At 29.3% G+C, this 19847-nt stretch overlaps 1 protein-coding gene across 1 annotated transcript in view; it reads right to left on the bottom strand.

Annotated features, from left to right (window-relative positions):
- LOC107168182 (rho guanine nucleotide exchange factor 17) overlaps nucleotides 1–19847 on the bottom strand; it is a 69202-nt gene that overhangs the window by 24158 nt on the left and 25197 nt on the right. Inside the window, exon 4 of the mRNA XM_089222582.1 lies at nucleotides 8474–8551. Within this exon, the coding sequence (XP_089078708.1) occupies nucleotides 8474–8551 (78 nt within the window). The remainder of the gene's footprint in view (nucleotides 1–8473; nucleotides 8552–19847) is intronic.

Genomic DNA, 19847 nt, shown 5'->3' with positions numbered 1-19847 from the left:
AGAGCTATTAATAATAAAACAGAGCACTGCAGAACTTATTGGCACCCTGGGAGATTTCGATGTTTACAAATATTATTATTATATTCAAATAAAATTAGGTAAGTGATTCTTTAAACGCAGTCAAGACACGTGTCTAATACCGCGGCAAGAGCTATTAAGTAGATATTATAAATTGTGTTATACTTATAATATTATGGTGTCGCCTTATTCTCTTTAGAAACCTATGGTAACAATAATATACAGTCCGTCGCCATTGCGCGTTATTAAATTTGTTTTTCGCTCGTCCGCTCGCTGCAGCAGGCGGCTACGGCGCACGCGACGGATTGATTGCGTGGTCCGATTAAAATTTCGGATTTATTTATACCACCGCCAGCTGCTGATGTGGCATAATATACGTTTAGTTCATTCGTTTCCTACGCCGCGCAAAGGGGCAAGGTCGGCCGTGTAAAAGCAATAATATCGCACAAGAAATGACTTGCGGCGAAGCTGTCTAGAAATAGACGCGGCGCACAGACTTAGGCCCCGCGACGGCGTCGGTGGTCAGGCGCCACGCGATCGCGATTATTATTAATATAATTATCACTATATTATTATGGTCTATCGCGTAACGGCGACGACGACAACAATATTACAGCAGAGGGACAACAACAACAACAATGACAACAACAACAATGACAGTGTCGTCTCGGTTGTCTGTTTCCTGATGTTTCACTCGCGGCGAAATGTGTATAGAAAAAATATCATCCTAGCTGGAAATTTTTCCAAGTCTTTTTCGAAGCGCATTGAATTTTTTTTTTTTTAAGTCGATATATTTTTATCGCTTCGGGGTGATGATAAACGAGAAACAATAACGTGAACAAATCATACGTCACGAAATGAAACGGTTGTTACTACGATTACCGCGGCGCAATTGCATGTGTCGCTCTGTTATATCTGTGGGGCGGAAATAACAAACATTATAACATGTAACCACATAAATTTGCGGTATATATGTAGTACAACAGCATTAACTCCGCGGGTATGGCGAGTGTACGACCGTCATAAGTTTTTTTTTTTTTAAACGACCAAACTATACGTATACGTACATCAACAATAAATACGTAACGATAAATATTGTGCGCGTTACATAATCATTATTTATTAGTAGTTATTATAATTAATGATATATATACCAACCACATCACGTTCGTCGAAAGTTTCATATTAGTTGTAGGTATTATGTTATATATCACATAATTTGGTAGACGCGACAATGGTAATTATCAAATGTAGGTATAAGATGATATATGTCGAGTCAAATCGATTATAATTTTACTGTTTAAGTACAACATATCATTACAAAATGACTAGAAATCACTATTAACACCATTAAAATATTTAATAATAACCGTCTGAGGAATTGATTACTTTGAAAACGGGAAAAATAATCTTACTGTTAAAAACTTGTAGCGGTGATGGCGGAAAGAACGGTGAATAACTGATGAATACACGTAAATAGTGACTAGTGAACATAATTTTAGAAATCAAAAAACAAGTCACCCAAGATGAATTTTAAGCAACTTTGAGTGCATTTAAAACGAACTACCTTCCATTGTCTCGTTTACAATATATTGTATACAATACTATGTCGGCCATAATAACACGAATAGTTCGTTTTGTAGATTATAGTTTTTGGTTTAATTCCCTGGATACATTTAGGTCATGTGTACATAATGTAGGTATTTATATATTTTTATATGTAATAGTTCCATAATGTATTATATTTTATAATGTGTTAAACGTGTCGCTAGGTTATTGTTGCGTTATTTCGTCCCAAATTTCCTGTAACACGTGTTAATAGTACTATTAAGCCTAAAATAACAAAAATTGAATTCAAATAACAGCGTAAACATTAAAATAGTAAGTTTTACGAGGAAAAAATAAACAGTTTTACCTGTTCAAACGTACCCTATGTAATATACTCTTTTTTAAAGAGAAATAATTAATCATAAGTATCTATTTTTGGCAATTGATCGATCTAGAGTATTTTCTTTTAGCGCATAATTTAAGATATACATCATCTTAAATTATCATGAATGAATTATCATTATTATCATGCTTCAAATAAATTCTGGAATTCTGGAACACACCACGATCGTGTTTTTTATCAAATTATAAATTATACTATAGGGCTATAAATTATTATATTATTATATTTCATTAAAATTATTGAAAATACAATATATTTTGTTCCTTTATCCGTATTCTGATGTAAATGAATAGGACTATCGTATTTATTAGTAATAACTGAAAACACATACCAATAATGTTAATGAATGATTTGAGATTATTGACAGCCGTGAGCTGTGGTTCAAGAATTACCTTGCTAATGAAGTGACGTTACATGACTAGTAATTGTAAATAAATTGTGTTTTTATAATTCTTTATGTAGTATTGCACATTTTCCTTTTATTGGTATATACCTTGATACATAAAATAATAATTATAACTAATAACACTTGTTACTATAGTATAAAATTATTTTAAATAATTATCTAACAATATTAAGTTATAAATATTAAATATAAAAAAATATTTTAATTTTAAAAGTTTAAATTTTTTTATATGGATGTAGGCAAATACTTAAGCATAGTACTACATTGTATGTCAAAGTTATATCTTTATTTCATACAGTACAAACTACGTTTATTAAAATTTTATCTCATTTTAAGTATATAGTTTATTTTTTAGTTTAAGATTAATTAATTTTTTTTTCTATAAATAAAAATGTATTAGGTAGTATATTAATTGAAGTAAATAAATAAGTATTTTGAACAACAGGCTATTCTTATTTGTATTTTATATGCGACCTTAACACAAGAGTAGGTTACCTATTTAAATGAATCAGGTGGACAGGTGATACTTTATTATATTTATTAAATGGTTTTATAGTATACCAGCCGAATGGTATTTTTCAATAAAAACTAGGAATGTAACATGGTTAATGAACTTTTGACAAGTTTCCAGGTTCTATATGTTAGTCATGTACTCGTATAATTGTGGTTAAAAAATAAAAATAATTATAATAGGTATTTGGTATAACATAAAATATAAACTATAAAGATATTACCGTCGTCATTCGACGATAAACTACGTAGACCGGAAGCAATGTTTTATTCGTATCACAACATGACGAACATTCGCATCAGAAAATCCCTGAATTGTCTAATTATGTTACGGCAAATTAATATCTACGGGATTGGCTTGGCTCTATATGTTATACTTGTTGTCGGTGTATTTTTTTGTACACAACAACATATTTCAAAACGTAAAAATCTTAAGTTGATAAACGTGGCATACATTTTCTTAATAATTCTGATGCAAGCATTTTACCTAATATATTATATATACTTCCCGACTTCCGTAGGAAGTATGTACTTGTGGTGTTGTGCATCTCGGTGATCGTTAGGCACCTGTATCGATAAAATATCTAAAAGCGGCATCTTCTTTACTTTATTTTATACATGGGTGTAAATGTGTAATAACTAATAGATAAATCAAAGTTCGATAATAATAATATGCAACGACACGGACTGTTCCAAAAAAAGGCATGATGAAATTTAGTTAGATTATCTGATAATAATCAATAACACACTCGTCATTAAATTATGCAAGTGTTTATTTATACTCTTAAAATAGGTGATTGCCCATATAGTGTACTCCCATACAACATCTTGATTATAAAAGTTAAAAGTTTTCAAAAAACAAAACGAACATTCATGGGTTTCATATAAGCATATTTTACTGTATATTTGTATATTACGATTCACGTGGCCAATATAGTTTATTTAACCTGAATTTATTACGTTTAAAGCGAACCTATGTATATTAGAGCTCGTATTACTATAGTATTAATAATGTATTATACATTTGAAATGAATGCAAACATTACTATTAGAGAAATGTTCGATTTTTCTATGTGTACATATATTTATATAGTATACTGAGTATAAAACCATAAACAACATTGACATAGGATTGTATGTTTGTGTCAAGTTTGCATAGGATAATAATTATTAGATAGAGGTTGTTTTCAAAATATTATTCTGAATGGACCTCGATTTAAAAACATGCACGAGATAAAAATTAAACCACAGTAAAACCAACAAATCGCTAGAGATTCACGTATAATATAAAACGTGTTGTTTAGAAAATGTAATTTTTTATATTTAATTTTTAACTGTTTATAATAATTAGCGACTAGTATAATATGAAACGTCAGATGTGTGATATATATCCAACTTATTACGTTCATATTAACTGATATAACCCATTTATTATTATAAATATTATAAATACGTACACCTACCTTTGAATTAAAATATTAATTCGTCCTTAAAAACTTAAATAAAAGTTAGTAATATAGATTAAAAAAAAAAATAAAACATCGAAACAATCATAATCAACATTTTAGTAGCAATATAAAATGTTAAAATAATCGATATGATATAATTTGAAAAATGTATCAATCGAATTGTGGGCCAAAAAAGCTGCGGACGTCAGTGGTTCAAGCTAAACCGATATTTTCAGCAATAAAAAAATGATAGTGTCTGATCATAAAAATGGTCAATTAATGGTACTTTCTATGAACTTGACCAATAAACAATTTAATATTTCCGTTAACTTTCTCGATATGAAATCCGACGATGTGAAATATAAGTATTTATAAATATATCTAGATGACAAAAATAATAGTCTTAATGATTTTAGTTTAATGGATGGAAATGAAAATTCAGAAGTGAACGATTGTCAGCGATTGCGATGTGTTTCTTGTTCTGTGTTTATAGTATGCAGGATATTTTATTAATCTTGGCTTAAATTTAACCAAACTATTCAGGATTAAAAATAATTACTGAATACTGTAAAGTCGATAAAAAAATTAAAGTTTTTATTTTCACTGTAGAAACTATAACTCAGGCTCTAAAGTTAGATGTAACTAAAAGAAAAAAAACCGATGAAATTCGGTGTTATTAAAATGGAAAATCTTGAAACCTTAATCGCAAAACACAAAAATCGTGCCAAATCAATAATTCATCTAGATAATGTGTTATTTTTTTTTTTAATTTTTCAAATTTATTAATATTTACATATATCTGAGACAATGAGACATAGTTGTATAAAGCTGTGGATCTGGTAATAAAGTGGACTCGATTTAAAAAAAAAAAACCTAACACAACAGTTGTCTAATAAAATCAAAAAATTCTTGTCGAAACATAAGGCCATAGGGGTAAGACCAAGATGTAAATATTGAAATGATATACATATTTATATACTTATTAAATCTATCATTTATTTATGTACAGGCATAACGCGTTAAATTCAAATAAATATATAACGTGCATTTTAGGTGCTTATATTATGTTCATATAACACACACGGTACTGGCCCGCGACAGGAGCACGGTGCTCGCAGTTATACACAATATTATAATAGTACAACGATCTGTAAAAAACATTATATGACAAAATTGTAAGGCCAGCCTATTGTGTAATTTTTGGGGATCCTGCGATGAAATATTCAACAAAATATAATTTGTGGGATCTCGGAATCGCATGTTCACGTCGGTTTCGGTTTCGGAGCCTGCATCCTGCAGTGTAAGCGGTCGAGTGAACAGCTCAGCTAGATAATCGATCCATCGGACGACGTGTAATTCTTCGATTTTGACGAGCAAACGTGTGCACGGGACGTATACAGTACCTATACAATTTTATTGAATTTTATTAATATAACGGTCCACACGTCACACTACGCTTTTTGTTGCTACCGGGGGCGATAAATCCGCACTGGAACTTTCTCTCTCCGCCTGCGATCTATATGTCGCCGGCGGTGGCGGCGTCGCCGTTGACGATGTAATTTATTCGCTGACTTTTACATAAAACTATTACTATTATCATTATTATTAATAATAATATTTTAAACGTATTTATGTACACAGGGCAGGGTTTAATGACTGGCGACGTATTAATAGTGTAATCGTAAAAGATATATATGGATATTATTTATGTATATATATATATATTATAATAAATGTATAATGTACGTATGTATATATAAATAGTGCTACATAAATAATTTATTATTTACATAAAAAATCTCAATAAAAATAACGTTCCAAAACGCGGCAATGGATCATAATTCATGTTTTTGATTTGTCAAATAAAAATGTGATATTGGTATAGCAATGAATTTTACACTAATACTATTATAAACTTATTTTGGTACTGTTTATTTATTTAAATGTATAGTTGCTAGTTCTTGCACGAGTTCAATAAAAATTTTAAGACTTTAAGAGCTGGATATTCAATGTAAAAAATACTGTATAAATATTCTAGACTAAGACTCTCGTAGAAAAAAAAAAAACAACAAATTAGCAACAAAAATCGATTAGTTCACACGAGAGTTGAGACATCTAACACTTTTAATTTTTAATATAAAACACAAAAATTATGATATACATTGATGATAATATAACGCTATTCAAGTCTGCATTATTTGGATATAATATATTGGAAAGATTGAACAACTAACCACTTTTTGACGACAAGAACACTAGATGCAAATATGTGATTTGAATTTTAAAAAAATATCACGTCAAGAAAGATGAGCAGTAAAAACTAATTATAAATACGTGGTTTTAAATATATGAACAAATTGTTTGAAACGAAAGAGTAAAAAAAAATGTATTATGTACCTACGGCTTTATGAAGGATAATATTTTGTCAGAGAATTCTGAGAAATCAGAATAAATATAGATAAATAAATACATAAAATAACAGCGTCACCTGAGCAAGTAAACAAGAATAAGTAGGTAGGTTAAAATAACACAAATAGCCTAAAAGATAATCAACCAGGAATAATAAGTTGTGTTAGCTGTAGCTGCAGAAATATAAGTAAAAACTATCGGTTACTCTCACGTGCATATTTAGGGGTCAAAGCGCACCCATTTCAACGATGTTAAATTGTTACATCAATTTTAGAATGAATCGTTTTAAAAGGCAAAAAGAAATTTCGTGATAATACAGCCAAATCCATATTTTTGTGTTATTTAGATAATCCTTAAGTAGGTAGGTACCTGATAACTTATATATATAAGTCTTTAACTGACATATTTTACCCTCCTAAAGAGACAACATTACAAATATTAAGTTCTATTTCATCGATGTTTAGAAATCACACTGCTATAGATCTCAATAATTATTAATGAAAATAGTAAAAGTTTAACTCTGAAACAACTGGAACATCTATGCATACAATATATTAAGTCACATGGTACCTAAATAAATTATACTTCAACTGCGATTTATTTGATTTTCCCGGGATTTAAAAACAAAAAAATTCCAATTAAATTAGTAAAATTACTTTATTATTTTAAGTCATTCGTACTTCAAATATGTATATAATGCATATTTTAAAGTTGATTAAACATAAAGAAATGTTTAGAATCTAATGTTAAATGATTTAAAGTCAGTATATAAGAACTTATATTAGATTGCAGTACTGTATTATATAAACCGAACATTGAACTCTTTAAAAAGTGTTCTTGCCTCGAGGGAATTAACGGAAAATTGTATTTCTGGATGTCCTTTAAAAAATAAGGAATCGCTTGTCATAAAAATGAATGCCATCGGATACGTGGAAATGATATAAAAAATAAAACTGAAAGAGTAAAATAAAACAAATTCACTACCTAAATAATGTTTATGATTTAACCATGGTTTGATATGCATTGTTTCATGCTAAATCATGATATTATCAAATTAAATAATTTAATTATAATAGACACGGGGTAAAAATAATAAAAATATTGAATAACATAGTAAATATAAACCTTAGAAATTTATTGATTGATTAGTTCATTTTTTGTAAGTTTACAATCAATAAAATTTTATATAATTTAAAATGATTGAAATTTACCATGGTATTATACTAGCAGAAATAATAATTTAAACCTAACCTAAGACACTAAAAGATATATTATATAAATATAATATGTATAATGCATATTATTTTTAATAGCCATAATGCTATATGTATACAATATATCCAAAATAAATAAATCACCAGCATCATATCGTAATTAAATTAATACTGATTTTATTTTTATTAAACACCTATGTTTTTTAAATTAAAGTTCATAAATTAATCAAACTGGTATAAAATCTCAAGATTGTCGAGTAATATTTTGTTTTTAGTACAATCTAGGCATCGACATCAGACATCAGACATCGGTTGCATTGGGTTGGTTAGGGTAGGAAAGGTAAAGGTTATATTATTATCTTCTTTCATTCGATTTTGCTATTACTTTTGAACAATAATAATAATATATTATAGCTATTACATCATACTTCACACATTGCCTATTGGGTACCTGTTGCTAGAGTATAACCTATTATTGTTACATCTATGTATTCAAGAAGATTAAACTATTACTTACGTTGACTAATGTATGTAAAGACTCGACGTACGAACGCTCCGTATCGTAAAGCTCGACCACTACATGTGTTCTCGTATCCTGCAACAAAAAATATAAAAAAAATCTAATTTTTAGAACGCCATCATTATTATAGTATTCACATTATAATTATTTATATATGTGAGTGTGTGAGTGTGTATATGTTCGCTTAAAACGAAAATTAACGTGAGTACATAACGTGTGACGTCTGTCCACATAAATTATTTTAGATCTTTTTTTAATTCTCTAACAACCGGCAATGATTTTCACTCCCTCTTCACCGTCGTCTTTACTCGACCGGGGATGGCGCGTGGCGGTAAAGAAAATGTATTTTTTGGCCAACTTCCTAACAAATGGCGTGCGTCTGGTGGCGAAAATGACGTTCGCAATAATAATATTGTCGTCACGTTTCCACGACCGCCTCTGCCATCATTACACACCCCGTCCACCCCTACCATCCCCCTACAACAACGGCGGTAACACCGCCAGCAGCGGCGCAATAGGTAGGTACACGGTAATACACAAGACAAGACACGCATCACATATATACGATATCCAAAGACTAAAATACACTCGACACGGGTGCTCTGCACCATTGACGACGGCGAGGACGAGGATAAATAGAAATTTTAATTGGCCAAAAAAACGCGTCCGTCGTCCCGACATTTTGCGATCATTGCGCGCGTAATCAATCATAAATACATAAAATAATAATATAATAATATATATATAGGTAGATACGTGGATTGGCGCCGAACACGATAGGTGTATAAAAATATATAATTATTTGATACTAAAGTCTTCGCTAATGGGACTCCGGTGGACGGTCGAGCGGAAGTAAACTATTCGTTATAATAGTTATATATACACAAGTAATACGACCCCTACACATAGAACAACTCCTCTCGTTGGTTTGCTCATTTCGCGATGACGTAAGTCCGGAGATGTCATACTATAGGAGCCAATGAACCACACCCCTGCACCCTTTCATTACCGGGTAAAGTTATAATAACGCGACAGGGTGACATCACGCGATAGATGTTATATTTTATAAATAGGCACCTACACAAAGTGCATAAACGTTTCGGAGAACGGAAACAGCACCCCGCCAGTGTTGCAGCCTTGCAGGGAAAACATGTTGTCTATTCGAAAGAAACAATATAGTTGCGTAATTTTTGTTCTACTATGATTAATACTTTGTTATGTAACGACCAACTATAAATACCAAAATGCTACATTAGAATAATGATACTTTTTTTTAATTTTGCGTACCTAATAAATATTAAAAATTGCATTGTTCGGCTGATCACACATTTTATTGGTATAACATAATAATAATAATATAATATCTAAAAATTTATCATTAGAAATGTGAACAAAAATGTGTGCCAGACAACTAATATGATTTTATAAATTATAATCAATTATAATTGCATTAATATTGTAGAACAATATTCATGAATAGGTATATTTGTAACATAAAGTTTAATTAAATTAATTTAACTACCTAAAAATTAACGATAAACCGAATGCAGATTTTTAACCATTAAAGTATATTAAATATCAACATTATAGTAATACGATAAACAATTTAAATCAATACTAGTAAATAATATTGTTTATAAAATAATTTAAATAATTAAAATACTTGTGACTTCTTACGGCGTCCTAAGCTTTTTTACTAATAACGTATGAGATTTTAATTTTTAAAACTACCTACTTGAACATTTGAACAATAGAAAAAATTGTTAACTTTCGAGAGCTTATTATGAATAAATAACAATACCTACCTATAAATATTGTATTTCTAATAGAAAAACAAAAAAGTCATTAATTATGATTTGTTGAGGTTACGTACCTAATATAATATTAAACTACTGCATACACGTCTATAATACTTATGCCATACAATAATTACATTTTCGTTTTCATCGACGACACAATTCTTGTTGTTTATACCTATTACTATATTTATATACAAACATTTTTAAAAGCGTAGGTTTATGGTCGAGTTGTAATTAATTTACATTATTTTTCACTATTTATTATATGTATATATTACAAATTTGTCCCACGAATATATCCAAGTACTCGTATTTTAATTTTTACGAGAAATGTTTTTAAAAGTTATTTAATTATACTAAAATTAAAACTTTATATTTTATTTTTAACTTTTGTTGTGGGAAATGAAAATATATGTTATTTTTGTACATGAATCTCTATGATGGATAAAATTAACATTTCTGTTTAAAAAGTGGAAGTATCTATTATGGGTTAAAATCTAATAAAAATGTATTTCGTGACCGGTTTGAAACTATACGCACACCTCCGCGGTTTTACTTCTGGAAAAACGAAATTAAAATAAATTTTGTAAAATAAGAACCATACAGTCGCGTGTATAGACTTTTGATCGTTTTCGAAATGTTCTTCTTTTCCTCCTCCTCCTCCTCCTCCTTCTGAATCTCCAAAAACAAAATTAAACGAAAGTACCACCCGAAAACAACGACAATCAGGCTCTTACCGGTGTGGCGACTTTGACGGCGGCCAATAGTTGTTGCGCGGCTGTCACTGCGTTTTCGTTTAGTGACCGATCGTCGTCGTCATCTCCGTGAACGCCGTTCGCAGTCATTACACTTCATATTGTACACTTCGTCGGCATTGAGACCTGACGACAATGATATTCCATCGGAACGTGGTCGAGCGACATCCGGATATTGTGAATATACTACCCATGTATATATATATTATATATACACTAGTACCGCGATATCAGTAGAGGGACCGGAGGAAAACGAAAGTTAATCGGCGATGGACGACGATGTGCGAGCAAAAAATTAAAAGCGAAAACAATAATCGACAAAAGCTCGACGCGATTACGGACCCCTCGTGTTCGAGACCACCGACGCCGCGAAAATCTCTTGTAAAAGGGTCTTATTATATATTGTTGTTATTAACAATAATTTTTATTATTGTTGGTATCGTTATATTATTTACGTAAAAGCGCAGATCCGCGAGTGGTCCGACGACGTCGACTGTACCACCTGCAGTATCGCCGACGCTGGTGCCGAGAGTGTATATAATACGTACGCCGCCGACGGACGGGAGGCGAGCTGTAGACAAGCGGGCAGACTCGAGCACGCGCGGCTTACGTCACGTTTAATACACGCGCGACATGACGAGAGACTCAGACGGTCTATGTAACATTATTATTATTATACACGTGCGCTATACACACAAAATTATTATATATTATATATATATATATTATTATTATTATTATTATATACGTAGTTTGCTATTTCGTCGGTCTCGTTGCTATGGACACGATTCGGATAAAAGTCGGAAAAGCATCCATTCAAGGACTATATCCGTCAAATGGTGGTGTGGTAGTAATGGTGTGGGTGGTCATGGTTGGAGGGTGATCCCGTCTTCTCCCAATACACCTGTTGTGTATGTATTGCCCGGTATCGGTGTGTGTTTGTGTGTGTGTGTGTGTGTGTAGTTGGAGGATTCCACTACCCTTTCCACCATGACACCCACCAGAAGTAGCAACTAACTTACGCATCACATATGGTTACAAAAATATACAGTTTGAACAACACGTCATTTTTATTAAATGTATCTACCACCAATTCTTACGCACTATATGAAATTACAAATGTTCATAATCATAACTATCCATTTACGAGATTTACACTGTATTATAAACTATAATATAATATGGTTTAGTAGATATGATAGTTTGATTGATATTTGATAGCTATAAAGATATTCTTGATATAAATAATAATATGTACAATCATATTTTTTTTTAGTATTTACTAGACTAATTTAATGCATTTAAGTACATTTTTTTTGTAAATAAAATAAAATTAAAGGCATACCACACTGCAACTTACAATTTTCTCTCATTATAATGATTTAGAAATGGCGTACAAAGAGAAGAATGTGAAGCAAAGCCACATACCACATAACCTAAATGTTCAATAAAATTAGTAATGCAAATTTTATAAAATGAATGAGGGAGGTTAGCCCTATTAGGGATAACGAAAAAATGAGATTAGGTTATATGGCTAAGTTGTATAATATGTTGAAAGAAGTTATGAAATTGTGACAAACATCAAACAATTGTCCTGGTTTTCCCTGGAAAATGTGCATAGGTAATATACGAATATTAATATTAATTCATAATTAATATGGTATTATATAGGAACGCTTACGTCTATATCCTTCGATAACGATAAAATGGCATTTTAATTTAACAAAACTATTTTCTTCAGGTGAACTTGAAGAACCTAACTGAAACAGTGAAGCTATTTTCGAGACGGACATCATTTGAAAGATAAAAAAAAGAAAAATGTAAAAGAAACAATACGTCGTAGTGTAAAAATGTAAAAAAAATCAACTATAGGTACCTATACAGCTTAAATAAAATGTATAAGAAAATCCACTTCAAAAAAAGTAAAACAGCTACCTATCATAAGAGTTCTCCACAGACTAAGTCAGCAAATTTTCAAGATTGTCGACTGACATAACCAATGAATCAACTTAATAATTGAACCGTATCAGCTCTACAATATCGTCAACTTATTCAAAAACTGAATCGATAATGGATTCTAAAAAATGTAGATAATAATGTTGAGAAAAATAATTGAAAATAAAATTAAGCTTCCATTCATTATATACCTCGTAGAAATCAATATTACTTCTAAAATCACCCCAAGTAATTAATCCATTCGCTTAAACATTCTATTTTAATAAACTTCTAATTTGAATTAATGAAACAACTATGTATTTTCAGCAATTTCCATACCCCGAAAAAACACACAGCATACCTATATACCTAATCAACTATTGGAGACAAGAAATAAAACAAATTATTTAAACAAACAATCAAACGTTGTTATTCGTCTAGTAAATATCCATCTATTTTAAATCTAATACGAAACCATTTAAATTAAATAGGTATCTATTATATTTAGTATCATATTAATAATTAGTATCAATGTTCCCCAAAGTTGTGTAATATAGGTCGACAACTAATTTAATTAAATTTGCTACAAATTCATATAGAATTTAATTTGTATCTTATTTTTTTATATTAGTCGCTAAAGTAGCAATATTATGTTTTGTTGTAATTTCTTATTATTTTGTAAAAATATGATTTTTTAAGCATAGTGCGTATAAAAATGTTGATCGTATACCTAGAGTAATGTTTTTGGTTTTTATTTAATTCTTTGATAACAACTCGATTTTTTTCATTGTAAAAATTAAAGTTTAAAAATGTTGATGTAAAAATATCACGTATTAACCAATAGCTTTTAATTAATAAGTATACCTTTACATTTTACATCAGCTGAATAAAATGGCAAAGGTGTTTCCAACACAAATGCACTATAGTTATACACTGTATAAGTCTGTAGTTATACTATATTTGCATTGTCCATTAAATTATTTTATTGTAACTTAAAATGCATATAAATAAAATAAACTATTTAATCAACAGTTATTCTGCGACTTATAATTAATTAAGTTGACCATATGAAAAAACCGATTTAAGATTTAAAAATGTAATACAATATTTTTCATAGATTTTCTTTTACTAGAAATAAAAACAAAAATGTTTAGCTTAAAACAATATACATATTTTAGTAGCGATTGAAGTTTAAAATTTGAATATTTCAAAAAATATCAACCGTAGAAACTTAAAATTTTACTTAATTTATCATTTTCTACAGGTAGGTATACACAATGGTTTTTTTAGATTTACGATTTTTATGATTTTTGATTTCAAAAAATATTATTCGAATGAATTTGAAGTTTTCGCTATTGTGTATATATTATATTATCCACAAAGTTATTACACGATGACATTTTCAAAATATTTAGATTAAAATACTATATCTAAACTATTTTTACCACGAACCTACTTGCACTTTTCTATAATACGCAGGTATTGATTTATATATTATATAAGAATTTAATGTTATTATAATGTATATAAATTATTTAGTATTAATATCAAAGTTTAGTTATCGGCACAAAGTTCTCATATTTTTATATTTTTATACATTTTAGTTTTTACCTACATTTTTGATTTCGCTGATATTTTTAATTATTGCGATAAATATTTTATAATTTTATAGGTACGTTTATCAACAAATAAGTAATAAGTGGCAATGTGGTTGAGTAATCTATATAAAAAGATACCATAAAATACATTTTTACAGCGGATATAATCGATTAAACTGTATTCTTCGCAAATTCTCATATTTGAAATAACTAAATTGTCTCAATGGTTCGAATCGTGAGTTACTGGCTATGATTAATGCAAACCATCTGAAACGACTAAATCAGACAAATCCACAGAAAAATTAGGTACGTCATATTCACTTTAGAGTTTAGAGTCATATTAAGCGTAATGCACTTTTTTATTTATGCTAAATTCGTGTTCCAATAAAATATAATATCACGTAAATGTAATATTTTTAATGTGGTAAAAAAAAATGACCGTTTGTCTGTTATCGAACGATTTATCCCTATCATGAGATAATATAGTATCAACAAATATAAGTGGTACAACCAGTGGTGCAACTATAGGATCTATTTTTTGGTGGGGGGGGTATACATATAAAAAATAAATTAACATAAAAAAAGGTCTTAACTTTAAAATTTGAATTTTTAAAAAAAATTGTAGGGAGGGGGGAGGGTCACAGTCCTCTGGTTGCGCAGTTGAGGTAATATTAATGTTGCAAGTGCACAGAAAAAAAAACAATGTGCTGATAGTTTTTGCCAAAACAAAAATGATCCTACTCAGAAAGTGTTTAAAAGTGAAAAAGAAACAGTACTGATTATGTTTGGATACGATGATTTACAAAACTTATTAGTTTAATAATATAACGTTCCACATTAACACGACGCGTATTATGGGCATTTTCGCGTCCGTTTCCGACGAGGTTAATGCACCGCTCAACAGTGAACCCACACAGAAACATGCACGGACTAGCTCGCATCACTTAAATAATATACTTCGTCTAGAAAACGCCTAACTGGTAAACCAACGTCGTCGTCTGTGTCCCTAGTGCATACCACAACAAACCGTCTTCGACACTGATTGCGAAACGGCTTTTTATTTTACTCTTCAGTGTAGCAATATCCATGCCTGATATATCAATAACGAAAACGTTTTGGAATTATTGGAAAATAATTTGGGCACTGTCATGTTTCCGCGCACCATCGTCGTTTATTACTACGGTCACTACGGATCAAATATCGGAAAACGTTTGAATGCTTCATCCAATAGGTAGCTCATTTTCATCGGTAGTTACTCAGGAGATGGTGGTCTCACTCAACTGTCAACAATAAATATAGATCGACTATATACAGCGTTACGACAAGCTGCAACTAAATCGCGATAATAATATCATACACGTTTTTAAAGGTAAGTAGGTACCAACGTTTTATCTGCAATTGGTGTGCGATCGTGCATTCGGCTTTTGCATAGTTAATAGCAATATTGTGTTCGATCCGTGAGAAAATATATAGAGATGCGCCTCAATATAATATTGTTTTTATCATTATTATATAGTGTTTTTTTTCCCCAGATGGAAAACACAAGCAATTAGCGCACAGGCGTCATGACATCGTTTCGTGAACACTCTCCTCGCGTTCCATTACGGGTCGTACATGATGCATGTACTCATATTATATACACAAACGACTATACGACTACGACGGCCACCACCGTACGAGCTTTTCTATTTTTGATGTTGCCTGCAGGGACGGCGGAAACGAGAAACGATGACCGTGTGACTACCAATTCTCTCTCTATCTCTATCCTTACTATCTCTCTCTCTCTTTCTCCCACTCCTACTCACTCGCCCTATCCCTCTCCTTTATAACTCTCTGTCACACACTGTATGTACACAATACTACACATATTATTCCATTACTCCGTCACCAACCGCGTCGGTGGAGCGAATCGGAATTTAATATGAATAATATTTCATGCCAATATAATACTGCGTACCTACCTATAAGACGTTTATTATAATATAATATACACAGTTTTAGAAAACAAATATTTATATCATTAAAATCTATAATTGATTTGCATCCTAATAAATATAATATTATTTGTACGTACGAACAATACATCTGTACTGTGAACACAAACTTGTATTATGCACGCAAAATTACAATGAAACGTAAGACGTGTATCCCCTCGGCAGCTAATTACACCTAATCCTCGATGGAGATACAGGGTTAATGTTTTTTCGGTACACCGGTTATTAACCAAATACCGTTCAATACCGAAGTAATAGTTCATACTTTTTATTTAACGTGGGTTTCCGTATTACCGCAAAACCGGCATCAAATTAAAATACCATCTACCCTACTCCACGACTGATATTTACTGTACTTAAATTTTAATTTCCAAGGGCGCAGCCAACACCGCTATTGTTATTGCTTGATATTATAATAACTTTTATTAATATTATAGTTTAATTATTAGTCTGGTGTAAACAACGAACAACAACACTATTGACACTTATAATGTTTTGATGTTTTTGTTTACCTGGTTATATTTTCGTATATTTTAGTAAAACTATTATTATTTTTCATTTTCCTTGTTCCTTTCATCGTGGTTTCATTTACATGCGTAAATACCAGACGAAAAATAATAAATATTTTTAAGCGAGTTAGTCTATTTACTTACAAACTTTTCGAAATAGATAGTAAAAAAAAATGTAATTCAACAATTAAATATATTGATAAATTAATTATTTTTATTAGTTAAAAAAAAATATTAACACAGAAAATATTTAAGTGAATATTGCCTATAATAGTAAAGTCACACTATCTGAACATACTATCTGCCTATAAGTGATAAATAAACCAAATAAATATATATTGTATGCCTATCAATTATATTTTATAAAACAATCGCCATAGTAATGTATATTGTATCCAACTTTACACTGATTGATATTATTTTAAAGTATTTAAATTATTAAAATAATCTTGTAGAGTCAAAAATGCAATATTTCATATATTATTTTTGCTTAAGGTAAAATAACACGTCGATACCGATGAACTTTTTCAGTATATATACTTCTGGCTTATTAAATTCTGCCTTTAAATTTTAAAGCGTTGCAATTGCTGAGTGTTAAGTGAATAGGTACATACGTAGTGTTCAATTTATTCACGTAAAAATCGCTTAAATAAATCTAACCAAGTTACATCATAAGATAATTAATTAATTATTCATTAATTTTCAGTTTAAAATAACATTAGTGAAATTAATTGCCTAATAAATATATAAACATTTGGTAGTTATATGTGATTTAAATACCTACGGTGTACTCCTGCTCTGACCTATATAGTATTAGCATATTAATATTTTAATAAATAAATATATAACTTAACTTTTTTTAATTAAAAATTGTGTAGATTTTAATAACTGATTAGACGTTTACTAGAACATAAACAGCTCCAAATAATAAGCACATTAAAATTTATAATACACGTTAAAAATGTAGTATATATTATGTATTTTCTTAAAATATTTGGAATTTGTCCTAGAATTACTTATAGTAAATAGACCCCCCTGAATAAAGTACAAGTTTATGTTGAATGAGATGGAATAAGATCGCTCCAGTTGACACACAAAAAAGAAAGAAAAATGATTCCGAAGAAAATGTTTTCGTTAGATTAAAGAAACAATTTACAAAATAAATCACTAAATCAGAAAACTAGTTTTTACATCAATATGATTTATAATGAATTAAGTCCTTGGCAATTTTATATTAATTTATAGATATTGGTATTCTTAAAGATTTAAAGAAGAATAAAATTATAAAGATAATTTGTTTTACATTTTATTAAGTAAGTATGTAATATATACTCTGCAGTATCGATAAAACATCTGAAATATTTTAACTTTTATAGTTTTGATTTTGATAACACGAAGTAATAAGATAGTACAGTTTTAATTAATTATCTAAGTAATGTTATTTATGTATGAATATTTAAAAATAGTCAAAATATTGAAATATCGTGTATAATATATAATACATATTGTATAAGTATAATAATAATGAATAGCACGATTTTATTTTTAAAGTTAAAAAATAATTTATAGTCAAATAAAAATAAAGGTTAATAACAATGTTATACATTCACCAATAACACAAATAACAATGTTACTTGTTGACATTTCAACAACTGCAAAAATGTGAGTACATAACCTTGTTGAAATACATTTCTTTGTAACTTTTATTTGAAATATATATGTATATTAATAATGAGTTTCAATAAACTTTTGTGATTTAAGATTTTAACATTTTGTGTTACAAAAATGTGCTATTGTGATAAATATTAATAAAACTGAAAAATATAATAACGTCAGTTACATTTTATTTTGGACATGTTTTATGTAGGAATGAAATTTACGTAGAATGTAAAATAATAAATTTAATATTACTGATGTTTTTCGTTTTTGAGTTTGATTTGAACCATATACAATTAAAATAATCATCAGATCAAACTGACTTAAATTATGCAACTGTAGAACTATTTGATTAAAATTGTCTAATATTGATAATTTAATATATTAATCATATATTCATATGTAAATTAAATAAATAAATACCTACCTATTTATAAGTTACTATACTAATTCAATATAAAACCATAATACCAATACTAAAAAATCGAGAACTTAATATTATCGGTTGAATATCTATATGTAACATATATTTATACTGGAAAATTGGAAATATTATCATCGTCTAAACAGTTGACAATAAACTAAAATATTTGAAAAATAAATTTAAGTCATATTTTTAAAACCAACTGAAATACACTACCCATCACTAACTATGAATACATTAAAATACCAATAAATAACATAATTTTATTATCATACGAGAAAACTTTATAACGAACTTGTACATTAGTATATCACGATTATCAATTGTATTATTGTTATTTATAAATAATAAATAAATGAAATCGAGTTTAAAACTTGAAATTATAGTTAATTTTATTATAAAAATAAAAACAAAAAAGGTGTTTTGATAATAAATTAGAATTGCGCTAAAAGAATATACGTGGATTAATCCATTTTATTACGACAATGAACCCTTTAAATTAAAATGTAATTTAAATGCAAATGGGCAAACATGATTTTACAAGACATAGGTATACCTTATACTTCAACAGATAATTAATACAAACTCTATCATGTAATTTCTACTATTTTAATATATAGGTTCACCCATTTTTCTAGTTATGAACTGTATGATTTCACAGGTAATAATCAAATTCAAAATTATAATTAATTTTAGATTAA

Source organism: Diuraphis noxia, unplaced genomic scaffold (assembly GCF_037042655.1).
Source record: "Diuraphis noxia isolate RWA-SAM2 unplaced genomic scaffold, SU_Dnox_SAM2 contig0003, whole genome shotgun sequence".
In the NCBI taxonomy this organism is placed as follows: domain Eukaryota; kingdom Metazoa; phylum Arthropoda; class Insecta; order Hemiptera; family Aphididae; genus Diuraphis; species Diuraphis noxia.
Note: the sequence above shows the minus strand (reverse complement) of the source record. Positions and strands in the feature narration are given on the sequence as shown.